Here is a 20,095-nt window from a genome sequence, read left to right on the forward strand (position 1 = left end):
TTACGAGTTATTCACTTGGAGCCAAATGAAAACCTAAAAACAAGTAATTCCAAATTAAACCGAGTCATATAGAAAGGAGCCTACTTTGTTAAATAAATCTCCTTTATTGAATAACCTGAAATTCGAATAACCTGAAATTCGAATTTGAAATGAATCCTCAGTCCAAAACTTAGATGAAAAATTAATTTCACTTATTAATATCATTTATAGTGTTACAAAATAATTACTTTTAAAATATAGAAAATGCCATATAAATTTAACAAAACATTTCTCCCCACTTCAGAATGCATGCGGGTTACTATTTAATACATTGGTTTTATTTTATTCTAATCATTATATAGATAATCAGCCCCTAGATCTTAATTTGTACAATTGGGCGTCGTAAATTGACAACCTCGAATGACACCTCCAGCATGTCTACTTACATGAGGATCCTTAGAGTTAATTAATGTACAAAGACAACTTGTTGAGTGCTTAAATATCTTACAACATTCCCCGCGGTGTGGAGGTGCCCCTAGGCCTCCGTATATATGTGAATTGACGCAATGTCTAATTTCAGGTTTGCATACTTGAGGCATTGGCATCGTAGAACATTTGGTTGTATCAATACGACAAGCACGAAGTACAGCATTTGCACCTCTGCTTTGCTTAGAATCATTGGACGTAAGGAATTTACACACACATGGTAATGATTTACTAAATTTAACACAACATGTTCCGGCGAATGTAGGCGGCCACCCCACGCCTCCGTGGATATGCCCCTCGACGCAATCTCTAACCCAGTCTTTGCATTCTTCTGGCATTGGCTTCTTGGGAATGACCACAGGTGCGGCACCACGCCCACCCCCACCCCCACGCCCACGCCCACGCCCACCACCCCCAGCCGCACCCCTGGCGGCTACTTTAATCGGAGCCGGAAATGAAGACAAGAGTATGATGAAGGCAATGAGAACCAATGGAATGATCTTCATGTCTAATGAATTTAGTTTAGCTAGTCAAGATGAATTTGCTTTAATTTGGTTTAGCTACTCAAGCTGAATTTGCTTTAATTTATGAATGATATCTACTTTATTTTTAGGTCTTCCAATTCTGGGAAATTGTAATCAATGGTTCCTACAAAACGTGGAAGTATGGAAAGTGGGAATTGATTCCTATAAAGAAGGGACCATAGTAATTTCCTATGGTTGCCTTTCTTTCTCTCTCTGTTTTTGGCCATGGCTTGTTTTTCTAATCTAGGCAAAGGTAAATCATTATCATTATTATTATTATTTAAAACTAATAAAATCCAAAAATTACACCCAGAAGAATGTATTTGGATCATAACTAAATGGACCTTTCTTTAACCTTTTGGGTGATAGATTAATAGATTATATATACTATGAACTTGTTTCAAAATGATATCGGAAAACTCAAGAACTTGTCCAAGAGTGTTTTCCTGTTACCTGAATTCATATTCCCACCATCTCAATAACAACCCTATATCTTTGAGACTATTTCTTCTATTACTTACTAGACACGTCATTGATGAGAGACTTAGAAACTTGACGATATCTTATTGCAACTTTATCAGCCGACATGAAAACACAGTACTGGTTCAAGCATCACACACACAACCAAAGGCTGCAGAAGAAAAGAAAGAAATTTAAAAAAAAACACACACACACACACACAAGTTATAGATAGTTTGCTTAGTACTCCAAGGAAATATCAATCACTTTATTCAATTTCAAACTCCTGATGTTGATAGACTCGACCCATGTTGCCCCTGAAGCTCTCAAACCTTCAAGCTCTGCAGCTACTTGTCTCATATCTGGCCTCTCCTCTCCTTTCACTTTTGCGCACCTGAGAGACAACAGTGCTGCTTCATAAATCTGCCAGCGATTCTCTTCGTTCACCACCCTCCTGTCCATAACGTCACTTAACCGATTCTCTTTCAGAGCAGATTCAAAATGAGTCACCAGGTACTTTTCAGTCTGTGGCCGGATAAAGAACACGGCCTTTTCCCCTGAAACCAGCTCCATCAGAAGGACACCGAAGCTGTAAACGTCGCTCTTTTCGCTCAACATGCTTGTGTTTAAATACTCTGGATCCACATATCCTATTGTTCCTTGTACCAGTGTTTTCAGCTGTTCTCTGTCTGCAGGGAAAAGCCTCGAAGACCCAAAGTCAGATATTTTGGCGGATAACGTGTCATCCAAGATAACATTGGCGGGCTTGACGTCACGGTGAACTAATGGGACCGGAGCAGAGGAGTGGAGGTATGAAAGAGTTCCGGCGATCTCTGCTGCAATCCTCAACCGGTCTTCCCAAGGCAGAGAAGAACCGAACAAGTTGTCGTAAAGCGTTCCACCGGACACAAACTCATAGACCAAGAGGGGAACTTGGGTTTCTAGGCAGCAACCCAGAAGCCTCACCACGTGTGGATGGTTGATTTGTGAGAGGACAACTACTTCATTGATGAACTGGCCTACCGGGTTACGGTCACCAACTCGAGCTTTTTTGATGGCGATTTCAGTGTTGTCTGACATAATCCCTTTGTAGACAATTCCCTGCCCTCCCTCACCCAGTATTCTGGTCTCGTGATAATTGTTAGTAGCCGCCTTGATTTCTTCCTCCTTGAAGATCTTGATGGATGCATGTGTGCCCGAGTCTAAGAGTCGTTGTGCCAGCAGTATGCCTCCGTTTTCTTCAAAACGTTTCTCTCTGCATTTGGCTTTTTGCTGGCTCTTAAATTTTAGCACTAGGCCGCAGATGACGAGCAAGACGACCAAGATCCCAATGTTGCTTGCTGGTTACAGTTAAAATTGTGGATCCAAATTAATAATGATTTTGAGTCTTGATAAAATTGATACAACCCCCAAAAAAAAAAAAAAAAAAACGAAACTTACCAAGAAGAATGATTTTCCATTCTTTACGTTTTTTGCAGTGGAAAGAACCAACGGTGTTGCGACAGGTTTCATGCTCCGCACAATGACGATCGCTCAATTTGCACTCATCGATATCTTGGCAACCATTTGGGATATATGGATTCCCTTGGAACCCCTCTTGACATTTGCAGGTATGCCCATGTCTACGGTTGATGCAATCGCTGTTCTCATAGCATGATTTGTTCTCAGCTTGCTCACATGTCGAATCACTGATACTCCAGTCTATTAACACTGGAAACTGTGTGAGGTTCCGCAGGTTTTTAAGATCTTCTCGTCCAGAAAAATTGTAATATCCGGCTTGCACGAGAAATGTGTGGATGCAAGGATTAACATCAAACACATCTGTCCGATTAGGATAGGTCATTGTTTCTAACTCTAACTTGCTGGATCCAGGATCGAGTAATGATCTACAACAACCGCCCCGAACAGAACATGATCCATCATTAAGTTGAGGTGAACTGCAATATGTAATGCATTCGGTTATGGCAAGTGTCATTGGCACATCAAATTCCGCAGAGGAGATAATACTGCAACCAATACGAAAGAACTGGTTCTTGCTGGAGAAAGTAAAGTCAGTAGATATAACACCATGTTCTTGACCTTTAGTAACACCTCCGTTGATGTTGTAGCAAGTACGGCTCGTATTCATGAGGATTTGCATTTCTCCATCGAGGGAAATGTTGAGCACCTGGAGGTTTTGCCTAGCTAAAAACGCCTTTTGCTCTTTTTGATTACACCTGATGGGAAATCTCTCGTCGTGGTAACAATCACGAGAAGTGCCAAAAGGATAGTCGATCGTGAGGTTTCCACATTTGGTTTTGCAATAATCACAAACAGAGTTAGAAATCAATGATAAAAGCAGCAAAAGAAACCCCACGTAATTGTCTCTCAACATCTTTGATATCTTTTTTTTTACTTTCTTCTTATTTTTTTTTCCTGTGTTTGTGACATTAGACGTCTTCTCCTTATAAAGTCCATTTTTTTTTTTTTTAAGATTCAACTTTGTCAAAATAAAGAAGACTTTTTGTGTATCGTATATTTAAACCACAACATGGAAAGCTTGTGATCTGTCTTTTTATGTTTCATTTTTTTTTCAAAACTCTATCAAACAGGATTAGGTTTCGTAAGAAATTCTGTTTTTACATTAATTATTTCTAAAGCTACATATATTACAAAGTTAACCAAAATAATATAGGAACTTGTCATTATTTATTACCTGTAAGCAAGCCGATCAAAATCATCATCATGAAGTGGAGGAAGAGCCCTAGTATTCATTCCCTCTGAAGGAACAGAACAAACCACCTTTCCCATATCATCATCGTGACGCTGAAGAACGCGCTGCAAATTAATTTATCGTTTAGTTTAATGCCAATCCCTGACAAAGAAGTTCCTCGTCTCTGGAGAATTAAGCAAAACCCCATCAACTGCGAGGAAACAGAGATGAAGCCAAAATAAATATCATACATACATATAAATAAAGGAACAGAAACTTACCTTGTACTAGTGATTCACAAGACTCATTACACGTCTTTGATAAGCACGACATTGCCTTGAACTTGAAGTATTTTGTGGGTATCGACCACCAAAACCAAAAAAGCTTCTTGCCATGTGTCTAACATACTTAGTATCTTTTCCCTCACATTCATGTTCGGCTGCGAAATTTATTATGTTCGGAAATTTAGACAAGCCAATGAACAGAGAGACAACTGAAAAAAGCAAAACAGCTAATAGCAAGAAAGAAAATTCGAAGAGTAAAGACAACTGAATAAGAGACTTGAGAGAGAACTTCGAACCAAAAAGCAACACTACAAAGATTGGATTATATAGCTTCGCCATATGTCATACAAATAGTTTGTAGCAGACTATTGCCACAATTTGTTACTAATTAGACAAAAAATAAAATAAAAAAATAGTAGCAAAATTGTAGTTATTTGTAACAATTAGTGACAACTTTAGTTACTAATAAAATTTGTGGTAAATTGCTACTGATAAGTAACCATACAAATATACTCACTATTTACCATCATAATTAAGTTTGTAGTTTATATCTTACTATATTAATTAAGAAGTACAAAATTAAAAATAACCTTAAAAAGTGTAAAAAATTACATGTAATTGCCATTAGAAATTGTTAAATAAAACTAAAACTGTTGAGGCTATAAAAGATAATTAGTAATTGGGAGGTTACATGGATAATCAATCCATCTAAATTAAATACATAAACCAAAAAATCGAAACCAAAAAAATATTTCTTTAACAAAATCTTTATTCTCTTAACAAAAAAATCTCATAAGATACATCCATTAAGTTGTTTCACGTCTCAAAAACTTTATCTGTCAAGAAAGAAGGAACTAACTAGGCTGGATGTTGTATTCACATTTTCAACGTTACTCACATTTGATTCTTAGTTGTGGCTTTTACTTCTTCTTTTTGTTTCATAATTTCATTACAGTTATTAGGATTTCCTTTAAATTTCTCAAACCAATAAGGATATTGTTTCCAACTTTTTTTTAATAATAAATAAAGAGTAATGTTGAAAGTTATATTTTTGTTATTTACATATTATTGTTTCTTAAAAATGGGAGATCAAGTAAGATTTATCTCGAAATGTTATCAAATTAATATTAATGATATTTACACATATTGTTTGACAAAAAAAAAGTTAGTTACACAAATTAAAACGAATATGCAAACTGAAAATCATTATATTTTTAATCTATTAATTTGAACTCATATTTAAGTCATCAGTAATATAATTTCCTACCAGAGATTAAGTCATTTACACAATATGTTAGTATATATATCAAATAACATTTTTCTAAACAAAGTTTTAAACTATTTTATTCATTGTTACAGCCTCAGCTTTTTATTGATGTCATTTTTTCAATAAACATTTTAAAAATTGAAAAAATTGCATATATTTCTAAACCAACAATTTCAATTACAAACCATTATAAATGATTTAATTAATAAATTATTTTTTCAAATTTTTCTAAAATAAAATGTTCAGCCCGCTGTCTACCACAGATTAGTACCTAGTTTACTAATTATTATTATAGTAATTAGCTACCCATAAGTAACAACATTGTTGTAACAAATACACCCACTATTGTGAATGTAACTTATTTTGTGGTAATTAGCAAAGACCTTTTTTACCTTTGTCAAGACTCAAGAGGTACCAAGATAAGAGCAAGCGAGGGATTTATCATTTATGTATAGTCTCAATAAGATTTTTAAAAGAAGACTAAACAATTTAGGGGTTTCGAAAAACTATCAAACACGGTAATATTTGTATTAAATCGTGTCGGGTCAAGTCAGCCTTTCGCCGTCCTACTAGATAGAATCAACTGCGACTTTTCTGTAATAAAAAAGTTGCAAACTTGTGTTTTGGGTTTTGTTTCACTTTTTGTTTATGTCACACGACCGGTTATATTGAAAGACTAAGCCATCGTCGACTACTAAAATATTATTTGTGTCGTAATTAATCCATCACTAGGGAAGGATACAAAAAAATAAAACTTTATACGCACCGGACAAGGTCTATCACGGCAAAATCATTTGTGGTGACGAGACGAAAAACGGTGTCGCTTTCCCCTACAGTTTTCGTGGTTGACTTGTCGGCTTATAACTTTGTAAACGCAAAAGAAAACGCAGAAGATGACTTCAAAAAGAAGAGAATTTTACAGAGTCTACATCATAGAAGAGAGACTCACTCTTCTTGAACTTGACGTGAAGGAAAATATTACTAAAGTAGTGAATCAATAATAATAAGATTCAAAAACATCAAATTTTGATATATTTAGTGACGAGAGCATTGGTACACTTTTAATGGTTTATGTTAGCAATAGCTCAAGTATCTATCTATATAACATTTTATCAAAAACTATATAGATACATTCATAGACTTACAAACAAACAAAAAAAAAAAAAAAGAGGATAACTACAAGTAGAAGAAAAGGATAGAATCTTTGTGTGGTACATTGAAGAAGATGTTCATGTCCTCCTCTGGCTTCATCTTCATCATTCCCGGATTCATTCGTCCACGGATTTGTAGACTCCACTTAATGTGGCTTGAGTTAATATGAACTGGTTAGCCAAAACAAGTGTATAGCCAGTACAGAACTTTTCATTACAAATCTCGTAGATGTACATTCCAGAGGCAAGATAAACATCCTCTGTTTTCATCTCTGTATTACGAAACCCCACAATTCAAACATTACGGAATTAGGAAACAAAGAGAGAGAGAGAGAGTTATGCATGAGTCTAGCTATAGAGAATAAGCATTCTCAGACATAATGTTAGAAAGAAAAAAACAAGTCCAACATTTTGGGGTCAAAACCACGTACAACCAAGGCAACTAAATTGACCCTTTCCATGACCATTAATTTCAAACCTACCAATTTTCACATGATTGATTGAGAGAGAAGAGTATCCACAAAACAGTTCATCAAGAAGACCAAAGCTCACAAAAAGCAAATCGAAAAACCTTTTAATTTCACAGAGGCCAGAGAGTTAATGCGTACCTTAGACTGTTTCGACTACGATCGCTATTGCTTCTACTGCTACTACCAGTACCACTGCTCTTTGAGCTCCCACTGTTGATCCTTGAGACAAGACCAGTTTGAGTACTCCTACGCGATTCAGACAATCCATTCTTCCACCAATCTTTATCCTCTGGTCTTGGAGAAAACCTAGAGCCTTTGCTTGTGACAGAAGAATCATCATCATCATCATCATCATCATCATCATCATCATCTTTCTTCTTCGTCTTTTTCTTAGCACTCAAGCTAACAGGGAACACCAATTTCAGAAGAAACCTACTGTTATTTACATCCCCGTTTCGAATCGGATCGACCCATCTATCACTCTTGGTCTTCCTCACGACTTTACTCGGCCTTTTTTGTATTCTCTGAGGCAATTCATCGAAAACAACCTTCCCGTCCTTGTCTTCTTCCTCCTCCGTCTCCGTGTTAACAACGTCAACGAGATCCTTCAACGAAAGCTCGTAACACGACTCGGGCATCTTACTAACCATATCCATAAGCTCACGTTGACCACGAGCGATGACTTGAGCCTTGGAAACAGCTGGTGGCGAGAGGCTCTCGTAATCGTCGTCGTGCCGGTGGTTGGGTGGTGGACTTGTCGTTGTTCTCCACAGAGGAGGCGAACAGACGCCGGAATCTGGATGATCTTCGAAAGCTCTGGGAAAATTCAAATGGGTGCTAGTATTGAACGATTTCGACGAAAGATCAAACCTTGCCATGGCTGTTTTGATAATTTCTATACTTCGTTCGGAAAAGATCACAACAACAAATTTTTTCTTAAGAGTTGAGAGAAGTTTGAGTCTTCTTCTTCTTTGTTCACACACAACACAACAAGTCCCGTTAAACATTTTATATTTCTACAATTTGTTTATTCAAAGACTAAAAAATACTGTGAATAATTTTTGGTTTGAGGGTATTATTGTCATTTTGATATATATGATGATTAGTTTATAATAATACTTTATTAGTAATTAATTTACAAAGGAAAGCGTGGGACGACGCAGATAATCTAAGCCTTAGATTTATTTTATTTTTTTCTAAACTTTAATACTATAAGATCCTTCCTCTACCTCTATTACATGAAAGCATTTAGATTCAGTACCATTCTCATGGTGGTTTAGTATCATTTAATTACTCGTCCCTACTTGTTTACCACTAATATAACACGATGGAGCTTTTTAAATGCACTCAGCCGTCTCGAGAAACGTATAGTGGTGGTAAACAAAATTAAACAAGATCATTTTTTATATAACCGGAAATTTAAATCCTTAATTTTGCTAGTTGCTAGATTCGATTACAATTAAAGAAAATATAGATATTAGGGAACTTTATTTTTCTATATATTATTATTTTTTATTTTTATTTTTTTATTTTTATTTTGTCAAACAAGTGAACCTTTCATTCAAATCACATCCTCATAAAGAGGTAAGTTTTTACAACATATAACAAGATAGTTAAAGGAGAAAAGGGATAATGGCTTCATGAGTTCTTCAAGAGAATCGGTTGGAACCAAGTTGGATTCGACTATGAAGACAAGCTTCGCGTGATCCTTGACCACCAAGTGGTCACAAGTAGCTGTAGCGGCTAGCGCAATCGAGTTTTGAAAAGAGGGTTTCTCAGTGGCATCCATATATGGGTGTATCGCCAACATGAGAGGTAAAGCAGTTGGAATAATGGCATTCAACATTTTAAGATCGAAACTTATATCTCTAGAAGGAGCTTCAGCTGGGGATCGAAAGAATTGGGTGTCAAACCGTAGCAAAACAGGTGAGTCCTCCCTCACATGAAGCTCATGGTCATGGAGGTTAAGGAGTTTCACACAAAGCTTGCAGCCGGTTTGGCCTTGACTTATAATATCAGACCCGAGTTTCCTATCTTTCAGTGATATGTGACAATTGGGGACCATGGTTGTACGCTTCAGATTCACGCAGCTTGTTGGATCAAGTTCCATATTAGAGTTCAGCAATAAAGGGACCCAAATACTGCTAATCGACTGGATTTGGCAAGGATATATCTTAGACCATTCTGAAGACCACCATATACTGCTACCGAGGAGTCCTCGACTTGACCAAGCAGATAAGATCGAAGCTAAAGAAGTTGAGTTTGTTATCACATTGTCAATCACGGGTCTGGATAGGGCAATCCAGAACCCGACCAGTACACACACATCACAACACAAGAAGCTTCGACATCCAACTTGACTAGAGACAGAGCAGACAGTCTCAACCTTCCTTGGAGCCGAGGTTATAATGCCATTCTTCTTCAAAACAAATTCATCCCTATGATCACGGAACAACAACCCAAGCATCCTAGATAGGCGATATGTTGATGTAGAACTAGAGGACTTGCTTTGGCCTAAGAAACCAGATTGATACTCGTACTTCCGACTCAATGGCATCGACACAAGATTATATCGAGAAACGACCATCGGCAATGGACTGAGTACAAAGTTAAAAACAAAGTACCTCATGGGTTTGGACTTAGGTGATGTTAATGAGCCGAAATAGGATCCAAGGTGAACAGGTAGTGCGACGGCGGACTAGAGATGGTTTCGTGATTTGCAGTGAGTTCCACATCTCCGATAGTCGGGACAGCAACACAGGAGGGTTCTGAGGGCGAGTGGCGGTTGGGGGAATGATCCCATGGGGGAAACCAGTTATTAAAAGATGTGGATCTTTGCTCTTTACATCCACCATCGGGGGTAAGACCCACAAAGAGGGGAAGAGGGGATTCACCGGATTCCAGATCCTTCCTTTGTCGCAAATTATTGAGGTTGTAAATCTTGGAAGGTTAAGCAAGATTGAAACTAAAAATAAAAAGGGGGAAAAAGCCTTAACGAGGAAACGAAAGAAAAGAACAACGAAGATAGCAAGCATAGCGACAAAGTTGGTCTGATGCCGGCGAGCTAAAACTTCGCTGGCGTCGGAATTCTTTAGCGAGAAGAGAACTTCGATATTTGTGCCTGAGAGAAAAAGAGCTTTTGGTCGTCCTTTGTTCTGCCACAAGAGATGCATATTGTATCCTTGCTAAATTTGTGTTTCTTGAGATAATGAATGGAATGGTTAAAATCTGCCGTAACTTTTACTATATGAGGAATGGTAATACGCTAAAGAGATATGAGTGTGGATGTGGTAAACTAAAAGCATAATTAAGCGTGTAGAATGGACAATATTTGGGTTCACCCCTAGATGTGAATCTCTACATCCACCCTCTTATAAAATAAGGAAATAAAATATGTATATATTATTATAAAATTAAAAACTTAAACCACTCTTTTATAAAACCAAACTGATATATAATTTCATTCTAATTATAAAATCTAAACTCTAACCATCTCATTTGTAAACCCAAACTAACATATAATTTTATTCTAATTGTAAAATCTAAACCCTAACCATCTCATTTGTAAACCCAAACCGGCATATAATTTCGTTCTAATTGTAAAATGTAAACCCTAACCTTCGCATTTGTAAACCCAAACCGATATATAATTTTGTTCTAATTGTAAAATCTAAACTCTAACCACCTCATTTGTAAATCCAAACTAATATATAACCTCGTTTAATTGTAAAATCTAAACCCTAATTCTCATTTATAAACCCAAACCGATATATAATCTCGTTTAATTGGAAAATCTAAACCAAGACAATATTTAACTTTCCTTAAATAAAAGTATACAGAATTTGTTTTCATAATTTGTTTTGCTTTTTGATTTAATTTTAATTTATTTTTAAATAAAATAATAGATAGAATATTATGATTGGTCGAGAGAGGAGGGGGTGAATACATAGGTTCACCTAAGTATTTTTCGTGTAGAATGGGTTCTTTTGTCTTTCCTAATTCTGTTTCTCTCCAACGTATCTATAGACTACGTACGAAGACGGACGCACATTTATTTATTTTATTATTTGCTTTTAATTTTTATATATTTAGGTCATAATTTGCTAAAAATGACGGTTATGCGTTATGATCGTAGTATAAAGTGCAAGTCGCTATTGAATATTTCGATTGACAATCACGTATAAGTATAACATTAAATACAAATTTGCATAACGTCCCTTAATATTATTATTTTTTACAATGTCAGACGTGTTTTTGTCTTGGTGGTGCTAGCTAGGTAGCCTACATTATCTCGATGGTTCATTTTTTTCTTCTTAATTAAGACAAGATTAAGACATTACGCATCCTCTTACGTATTCATTCCACATATATTTATTAATTTATATATCTTTTTTTAAAACATCCTCACCGTTGAATTTGATCATATAAGAAGATTAAGAAAGAAAGAAAAAAACTAATCTTATAAGTCATAAAATGAAGAAATTATGCAACCCTATACTTTTCTTGTTTGCTAATTTTGTGGACGTCACTTAAAAGAATGTGAATCCAAATTGCGAAGACTCGAAAGACCTATGTACCATTGGGCCATTGGGTAATGAGTACATAGAATGTCGTCACCAAACATTTTGCAGCTTTCAGGGGTATTGGTGCTTTTTTCCATCAATTTGTTTTCCTTCTAGAGGTTTACTTGACGGAGACTCCTTCATCAGTTTGTCATAATCATTTCTAACTTCTCTACTCTCCCTAAACTTAAATAATGATTCCCTATCTTTTATTATTTCTTTTGTCAATTATTAAGTTCTTTCATTTTTTTTAATTAAGCAAAAAAGAAAAATGTTGAGAGAGAATATCATGTAAAAGAGGTTTTAGTTGGGATGATTAATGTTGAATAACAAAATATGATTGTGAATAACACTAATATATAGAAGCAAAACAACAACAAGCCAAGTTCGAGTCAGATGAAATGCTGCAACAAAACAAATTTGTCTAAGAAGTTTGATGAACACAGGCTTCTCACTGTCTTATACTTTTGTTGATCTTGGATGATGTAATCATTTAATTTAATTTATCTGTTTTTCGCCGGGATTTGTATCTGCTGCTGACTTATCGCATTGTGCTGCAATACATGATTTATACATTGAAGGAAGGCAGATGATATATAATCTTGAAGTTTCTTTCATCTAAAAAAGAGCATCTCAAACCAACAACAACATGAGTTTGAGGTTACTTCTCACGTTTTGAAATAGCAGAAAATGGGAAAGACGCAAGTGTTAAGACTTTCATCAAGTTATACATGAACCAGCGAAAGGCAAGGCAACTAAGAACCCCAAAAGTGATGAAGAAGGTAACAAGGAACGGCTAGCAGATCAAAGCCATCCCCAGATATTAACTGAAACGGAATAGATAGTTCAATTAACGTAGATCGCTTGTAAGAATCTCGGAGTTGTGTCTTCCTACACAAAATGTTTGTGCAATTGAACCAATCAGGGCACAAAGACTCACTTGTCTCTTTCTGCAAGGATGCAAATCCCGACTCATACAGGAAAACATCTCTCACAAGTACTTTACCAAACAGTTGGTATGGCAACAGACGTCACAATTCAGAAAAAAGGCTTGCATCGATACGTTGCGTTTTCTTGACATTCAGGGAAACATTCCTTTCAAGAAGAAATTCAACTTCAGTGAACTCCAAAGACCTTCCTATGAAAACTTCACAAATGGAAACCCCAACATAGGCTTTAATATTAAGGTTCAAGAGACGAGATGATGAGTTGAGGAAACATCACTTCCCCAATCGTAGAATCTGACAAAAAGTAACCAGAATGGAGGTACTTTATCGTGTTAGACAGAACACTTTCACCTGCAAGCCAATAAGTCCAAGGAAGAAAGGAACTAGGATTTGGAGGTAACAACAATCCAAAAACACATTTAACCAACAAGAAGTAAGGAGGTGATGTTCTCAATTTTCACTGACTACTTGAGAAGTGAGAACATTCGTAAGAAGAATCCATAAAATTAAAGCCTCACCTGAATTCCAACAGCATGAAGTAACACCCAAAATAAATCAGTAGAGGACTTCATTATCAAATATCAATAGAACCATTAGAACTCCTTCGCATCTTCAACATACCAAAAAACAAAAGAAACTCCCCACTGTCACAGCCCACAGCTCAGGAAGAGGAGAAACACACTTCAAAATGCAGAGCATGTAAGCTTGTAAAAGGGCTAAGCAGAGAATGTAATTTTGTTTACCTTTCCATTGTTTAACGTTGTCCAGACATAATCTTATGGCTGTTCCTTTGCTATATTTTCTCCACATTCCTTGATAACTGATTTGATCCACAGAAAAACTTCCTACAACAAGACCATGCAGAAAAGGAAAAAAAAGCAGACTAAGATTTCAAAATTCTTGGTTGAATATCATAAGTTTAGTTTATAAGGGTCATTCTTGGAACTCTCACAGTCTCACTTATAGTTTCGAACAACAGAAAGTTCATTCAGGTGATACATAAGAGGGCTTACCTGATTAGCCAAACCATGGAGTGGACCAGCTAAACCATTTAATGCAGCTGCAGATTAAAGATATGGATCCAAAAGTGCACTCCTAAGTCGTAACATTAATGAAGATACATAAGCCAAAAACAGAATGCACTCCCAACCTTAATGAAGAAACATCATAAGCCAAACAGAACCATCAAACATGTTGAGAGAGAAAGATAGAACTAAACCAAAACGAAGGGAGCCAACAAATCTTACGGTGTAAACGCGTTTTGAGCAAGTAGTCTTCCCTCAGTAGCTTAGCTGTTTCCAAGATGATTTTGTCACCTTCTGCTAGCGCATCTTTTCCTACAAGCTGCACGCAAAACACAATGTGCGGGTCAAATAAATTTATTACAGAAAGAGTTACCTGCTAAGACTGAGTTTCTTCTATAACTCAAGTCAAGTTTATATGCCAAGACTATCGTTCAAAACCTTAAAATGTATATCGCTGAGACAAGAGGTCATTAGTCACGAGACTGATACTTATAAAAGGATAAGTGACACGTACCTGTACAATTTCATTAAGATCGTCTTCCCTCTGCAACACCTCTCTGGCCTTTGTCCTGATGTTGATGAAATCTGGATCGAACTTCTCATAGAAAGATTCCAATGCCTGAAGGAAAAAGAAACAGCAACTTTTTATATACAAGAATTCGATATAGGAAACCAAGACAGGTAAAAACTGAGAATATGTAAGCATACGGTTGAATACTTTGATCAGGAAATCAAACAATTAACAGAGGTAAAACGTTTTCTCTGGGAAAGCATTTTGTACAAACCCCAGAAGACCTGCAGAAGAAAAGAAATCAACATAAGCAATGCTAACACGAGTCTGCGGCAGTTCTAAAACCAAACACCATCTGGTTTTACCTCAATCGAGACATCGTGGACATTTCCAGATCCGTTCACAGGGTTTGGGCTGAAGCTGAGATGGAGATGCTAGGGTGCTCTGCATAATCAAGGATCAAAAAGAGGATATTAGTATACAAATAATGCCTTGACATATTCAGTAAAGCAATCAATCCTAATGCTACGGTTCTCTACTCTACATAATCAAGGATTAAAAAGAGGATTTTTACATACAATTAATGCTTTGACAAATTCAGTGAAGCAATCCATCCTAATACATAAACATATCAATTAAAAATCTACCAACATCACAGTCACCTCCACATTTAAGGATCAAAAAAGAAAGGAGAAAAAAAGAAGGCCAAATACCTTATTCTCCGGACATTCCAACACCTAACAAATCCGGACGCTTTGATTACCAGTCGTCCTTAAATTTATCTCTGCCCAACGGGAAGTTGAGTTTGCCATCATACTAACAGTGTATCCCATATCTCTAAAATATTCAGCGATTGTGAATCCTGGAGTTCACATTACCAAAAACAAAAAAATATTAGCATCGTATATTAAAAAGCTATTAAATCTGTATTCTTGAACATTACCTGTGTAAATTAAGGCTTCACGAGCAGCCACAGCCATGTTAGAGGTGTTGGCAACAAGTGTGGTACGTTTCATGACAGAGTCCTCACAACCATCAAGCAACGTCATTTTTCAATTGTGGGAAGTCCATAATTAAGAACCTAACTAATGAGAAACCGTAGCTTAGGAAATTCAAAATATCCAGTAATTAAGTGGAACAAAACCAGAGTGTCACATGCTACCTTGGAAAGTGCATGACTAATAACAGTTTTCCCACAGCCAGAAAGCACCAAGGATGGGACCAAGAACATAAGGGAAAAGGGCATCAAGGACACACTGACAACAGGAAAAGAAAGCAATCAACAACACACATTATCAACTGACTATCATCATTGTAAAGAAATAAAATTAATTGAGTAATTACCTGCCCAGTAAGTAGAGGGGTATCGACAGCAGGAATTGATGTAACTGGCCTAGGCGTACGTACATGCCAGCTCTGACATATTATGATAAGCTCAGGAAGGCTTACGTGAGGCGTTCTAAGAGGGAAACAGAGGAAGCGCGTGGGGAACCGACATTTGAGGAAACGTGTGAGTTGCTTTGAAGTTTATGCCGTTAGAATAAGAAGATATTACTAAAAATATCTAGATTTGAATTTCAAAAATTGTATATATGCTTTCTCTCATTGTTTAGAGAGTTTTATGTTGAATATTGTGTGAGAATCTCGTATGTGAGATTAGAGAGTTGAGCTAGTGATGTGCTAGTGTTCGCTCTCGGTTTGTATTCCTTTCTTTATCATCAATAAAACAATCGGAGTTTCTTCTTAACATTTGGTGCGTTGTGACAACCGATCGATTTGATGGAGAAATTGAAGTCGTTGGACCCGAAGCTTTCTTCGATTCTGTCAGAAGTGTCACCGGGAGATGATTCCGATCCGATCCCCGAGATTTTTGATCGGATTAATACGCTGAACTCGCAGTTTCATGAAGAATGTGCTCGTACTCGCTTGATTCAACACTCGTTGGAACAGATCTTGCTTCGCCTTCCCCCGAATTGTGTAGATCGTGAATCCCCAGGGCCAAGTCGCACTGCGCAGTCGTTTTTTCCCGAGGATCTTTCTCAGGTATCACCTCATGCTTCGGAACCTCGCCGTACTAATTTTGGTCCTGAGTATCGTGAGAAACTGCTTAAGAATGTGGATATGCATGTGTTTGATGGTGCGAATATTCACGGTTGGTTGTCTTTGGTGGAGCGTTACTTTCGCATCGGTGGATTCTCCGATCTGGAGAAGTTGGATTTGGTGTCGGTGCATTTGGCTGGTGATGCGTTAGGATGGTTCAACTGGGAGATTAATCGCGTTCCGTTTGACTCGTGGTGCCACTTTAAGAAACGTTTACTCTTACGCTTTGGGAATCTAAGGGTTAAAGGTCCAAGTCAGAGTCTATTTTGCATCAGACAGGACGGTTTTGTGGCTGATTATGTGAGGAAGTTTGAGGATCTTTCTGCGCAGGTATCTGGTTTGGATTACACGAAGTTGGAAGGCATATTTTTGAATGGTTTGCGACCAGAAATACAGGAATTGGTATACATGATGAAACCACAAGACTTACCGGAGCTGATTGCAGTAGCTTTGTCCATGGAGTCGAGTACCTTGAGGACAGTTATGCAGAGGGAGGTCCCAAACGTAGTGGAGTCGCAGAAACAATTGGTTCTTGCAGCTAAGGTTTCTGTCCCTACTCCTTTATTGGGGTGGAAGACGAAATCATCATTCTCTGACACCAGTAAGGGTGTGGAGAAACCAACGATGGAGAGAGGGACACCTCCGGTTTTACCTCGCCCTCAACGACACAGGACAAGTGCTGAACTGGATGATATGCGTCGAAGAAGCATTTGTTTAAGTGTCAAGGCAAATGGTACAAGGGTCACGAATGTCCTAATAAAGAACTTCAAATCCTGACGGTGTTGAATGACTTTGTGGTGGAGGTGTTACAGGAGCATCGTACTGAAGACGATTGTGAAGGAGAGTTGGTCGAGACTCCAGTTGGTCAGTGTATGGAGTTGTCTTTTAGCTCCTTTCTAGGTATTTCATCACCCCGCACTACTAAGATGCGAGGGTTGGTTAGTAGAGGTGCGACATTGATTATGCTCGACAGTGGAGCTACACACAATTTCATTACACCTTTGCTAGCAAAGAAGCTGAAGTTGACTGCTACACCAAATAATCATCTTGATATCCTCTTGGGCACTGGAGTTACTATGAAAGGTACTGGAGTTTGTCGGGGTGTTAACTTTACGGTGCAGGGCATTACTTTCACAACGGATTTTATCATTTTGGATCTCGGCCAGGTGGATGTTATCCTTGGTGTGCATTGGTTACGCACTTTGGGAGATTGTAGGGTGAATTGGGAGACTCATGAGATGTCATTCTTATATGAGGGTCGTGTAGTGAAGTTAATAGGAGATTCTGATCCTCAACTTACTTGTGTGTCTGGGAAACCTACTCAGTTGAGTGCACATGATGAGGATTGTGGGTTTTCTCTGTTGGATAATGATGGGGAGTTTCTTGCCTTACCGGAATGGCCTCCGGAGGTGGAGGCAGTCTTGCAGCGGTTTGAGCATGTCTTTGCAACACCATCAGGTCTTCCACCTATACGGGGACATGAACATGCTATTGTCTTGCTGCCTGGTGTAGGAGCAGTCAGTGTGCGTCCTTATAGGTATCCCCATGCTCAGAAGGAGGTGATGGAATGAATGGTGAAAGAGATGCTATCCACGGGCATTATTCAACCAAGTCACAACCCTTATTCGAGCAATGTTTTGCTAGTCAAGAAGAAAGATCAAAGCTGGCATTTCTGTGTTGATTACAGGGCGTTGAACAGAGCTACGGTGATTGATAAGTTTCCTATTCCGGTGATTGATCAGTTACTCGATGAGTTGAATGGAGCTCAGGTGTTCTCGAAGTTGGACTTGCGGGCAGGGTATCATCAGATCCGGATGAAGCCAGAGGATGTTGCGAAGACTGCTTTCCGGACTCATGATGGACATTACGAGTTCTTGGTGATGCCTTTTGGCCTCACCAATGCTCCTACTACGTTCCAGGCCTTGATGAATACTATCTTTCGTCCTTACCTCAGAAAATTCATATTGTTCTTCTTTGATAACATTTTGGTGTACAGTGCCAATTTGCAGGACCATTTGGAGCATGTGATGGTGGTGATGGAGCTGTTTGCAGAACACCATTTGTTTGCTAACAAAAAGAAGTGTCTGTTTGCTCAGAGACAGATTGATTATTTGGGGCATATTATCAATTCTGAAGGCGTGTCCACAGATCCAACAAAGACTAATGTGATGACAATGTGGCCCGTTCCTAAGACGGTTAAGGAGCTGCTTGGATTTCTTGGTCTTACGAGCTACTATCGGAGGTTTGTGCGCGGATATGGTGCTTTGGCTCGCCCTCTTACGAAGCTAAGAAGGATCAGTTTTTACTGATTTTAAACTATAAGATAAAACCTTCCATTGATTTTTACTATGCCGCGGGGTTATTTTTTATTTTTTTTTCTTTATAACTATTGTAGTGTTTAGTTTTGTATGTTTGTTTTTTTTGTCAACAAAAAGATCAGCTCATATGAGCCAATGAGAAGGAAAAGAGTTTACAAACAGAATATGGTGCGGTGAAGTACGTGCTTGACGTGCCAAAGAATCCGCACTTGCATTAGCATTTCTAGGTATATAAGATAAAGTAAAGGAAGAAAATTCCTCCCTATCGATCTTGATATTGTCGAGGTAGGTCTTGAAAGCGGGCCAGTCATGGGGAGAAGACACCATCTTCACCAAGTCTGAGCAATCTGTATAAAAAGTCACCTCTCGATAATCATGGCCAATCATGCACCGCATAGCCCAAACTAAGGCTTCTACTTCAGCATGCAGTGGGGAGAGACTTCGTCTGAAGTTGGCTGCTCCCTTCGTCGTCGATGCTGCCTGAGGGGATAAACACACCCAACCTGCACCCGCAAAGACGTCCCCAGCTTTCCACGAGCCATCTACAAAACACCTGTAACCAGAAAAATCAATAGGCAATTGTCCAACACGCCCCAAATCCTGAGTACTAGTGCGGGTAGGATTCGATATAAAATTGTCACCCTCATCCTCGGCCTGAGCCTGCAACCATACGGCCGCCTCCCCTAACGCTAACCTTACGACCTCATCGGGTTTATCCCTAATATTCTGAAAAACATATGCATTCCGCGCCTTCCAAATATACCACATAATCCAAGGAAAAGCCTCTAAGCGAGAACCCGGATTGTCAGAACCCAAGAAATGATCCACATTTGCATACAGGGAATCTGTAGGAAATGAGACTGAGCCAACCGGAACCTGAGCTAGAGCCCAAGCTTGTCGAGCTGACGGACACCGAAAGAGAGCATGATTTACCGTTTCCTCATCAGCCCCACATCTAGCACAACCTGCATCACATGCAATACCCCGCCTCCTTAGAATTGCCGTAACCGATATACAGCCAGATAAGACTTGCCACATAAAATGTTTTATCTTTGGTGGGCAGGCCACCCGCCAAACACCCGCAAGAAGGGGATTAATGTCCGGCCCTAACCGAGGCACCTGAGACTCTTGTTTTGCCAAACGCGCCGTATCTTACCCTGATTTAACCGAATATTTTCCGGATTTCGTAAAATGTCAGCCTAGAGAATCCTCCCTCGGGGTACTACCCAAAGGTAGAGCCCCGATCAAGGCAGCATCCTCCGGACTAAAATGCTCTAGTTTTGTATGTTGTTTGTGATGTAAAATCACTTTTATTTTTTT

General features: G+C 38.2%; 4 protein-coding genes and 1 long non-coding RNA gene across 5 annotated transcripts; all 5 read right to left on the reverse strand.

Annotated features, from left to right (window-relative positions):
• Window positions 1-971, reverse strand: LOC147941744 (uncharacterized). The gene is made up of 2 exons (XM_087458628.1): window positions 570-971; window positions 1-33 (listed from the first exon to the last, which is right to left on the reverse strand). The coding sequence occupies exons 1-2, from the start codon at window positions 969-971 to the stop codon at window positions 1-3; spliced, it is 435 nt and encodes a 144-aa protein (XP_087314754.1).
• Window positions 972-1,683: 712 nt separating this feature from the next.
• LOC104704925 (wall-associated receptor kinase 2-like) lies at window positions 1,684-4,185 on the reverse strand. The gene is made up of 2 exons (XM_087459350.1): window positions 2,885-4,185; window positions 1,684-2,784 (listed from the first exon to the last, which is right to left on the reverse strand). The coding sequence occupies exons 1-2, from the start codon at window positions 3,820-3,822 to the stop codon at window positions 1,689-1,691; spliced, it is 2,034 nt and encodes a 677-aa protein (XP_087315476.1). The 5' UTR covers window positions 3,823-4,185; the 3' UTR covers window positions 1,684-1,688.
• Window positions 4,186-6,695: 2,510 nt separating this feature from the next.
• Window positions 6,696-8,323, reverse strand: LOC104702467 (uncharacterized). Its single transcript, XM_010418321.2, has 2 exons — window positions 7,451-8,323; window positions 6,696-7,114 (listed from the first exon to the last, which is right to left on the reverse strand). Exons 1-2 carry the CDS (start codon window positions 8,317-8,319, stop codon window positions 7,057-7,059), a joined length of 927 nt encoding a protein of 308 aa, XP_010416623.2. The 5' UTR covers window positions 8,320-8,323; the 3' UTR covers window positions 6,696-7,056.
• A 4,118-nt stretch (window positions 8,324-12,441) lies between these two features.
• Window positions 12,442-15,512, reverse strand: LOC104702468 (uncharacterized). Its single transcript, XR_015560863.1, has 10 exons — window positions 15,301-15,512; window positions 15,071-15,219; window positions 14,723-14,801; window positions 14,555-14,641; window positions 14,361-14,465; window positions 14,069-14,165; window positions 13,835-13,971; window positions 13,565-13,666; window positions 13,340-13,465; window positions 12,442-13,115 (listed from the first exon to the last, which is right to left on the reverse strand). It is a non-coding gene; the product is annotated as an uncharacterized LOC104702468 (long non-coding RNA).
• Window positions 15,513-18,898: 3,386 nt separating this feature from the next.
• On the reverse strand, window positions 18,899-19,813 carry LOC147941745 (uncharacterized). Its single transcript, XM_087458629.1, has one exon. The coding sequence runs from the start codon at window positions 19,811-19,813 to the stop codon at window positions 18,899-18,901; it is 915 nt and encodes a 304-aa protein (XP_087314755.1).
• Window positions 19,814-20,095: the final 282 nt, after the last annotated feature.

The sequence above is a fragment of the Camelina sativa genome, chromosome 7 (assembly GCF_030686135.1).
Source record: "Camelina sativa cultivar CO46 ecotype springtype chromosome 7, ASM3068613v1".
Taxonomy (NCBI): Eukaryota; Viridiplantae; Streptophyta; class Magnoliopsida; order Brassicales; family Brassicaceae; genus Camelina; species Camelina sativa.

What these genes read in the sequence shown, in the direction of transcription:
- LOC147941745 (XM_087458629.1), bottom strand. Translation starts at nt 19,813, where the DNA reads ATGTGGCAAGTCTTATCTGGCTGTATATCGGTTACGGCAATTCTAAGG.
- LOC104702467 (XM_010418321.2), bottom strand. Translation starts at nt 8,319, where the DNA reads ATGTTTAACGGGACTTGTTGTGTTGTGTGTGAACAAAGAAGAAGAAGA. An exon ending in CGTAGTCGAAACAGTCTAAG is followed by an intron (nt 7,115 to 7,450) that starts GTACGCATTAAC and finishes TTCGTAATACAG; the next exon opens with AGATGAAAACAGAGGATGTT.
- LOC104704925 (XM_087459350.1), bottom strand. Translation starts at nt 3,822, where the DNA reads ATGTTGAGAGACAATTACGTGGGGTTTCTTTTGCTGCTTTTATCATTG. An exon ending in AAAATCATTCTTCTTGGTAA is followed by an intron (nt 2,785 to 2,884) that starts GTTTCGTTTTTT and finishes GTAACCAGCAAG; the next exon opens with CAACATTGGGATCTTGGTCG.
- LOC147941744 (XM_087458628.1), bottom strand. Translation starts at nt 971, where the DNA reads ATGAAGATCATTCCATTGGTTCTCATTGCCTTCATCATACTCTTGTCT. An exon ending in CTACGATGCCAATGCCTCAA is followed by an intron (nt 34 to 569) that starts GTATGCAAACCT and finishes ACTTGTTTTTAG; the next exon opens with GTTTTCATTTGGCTCCAAGT.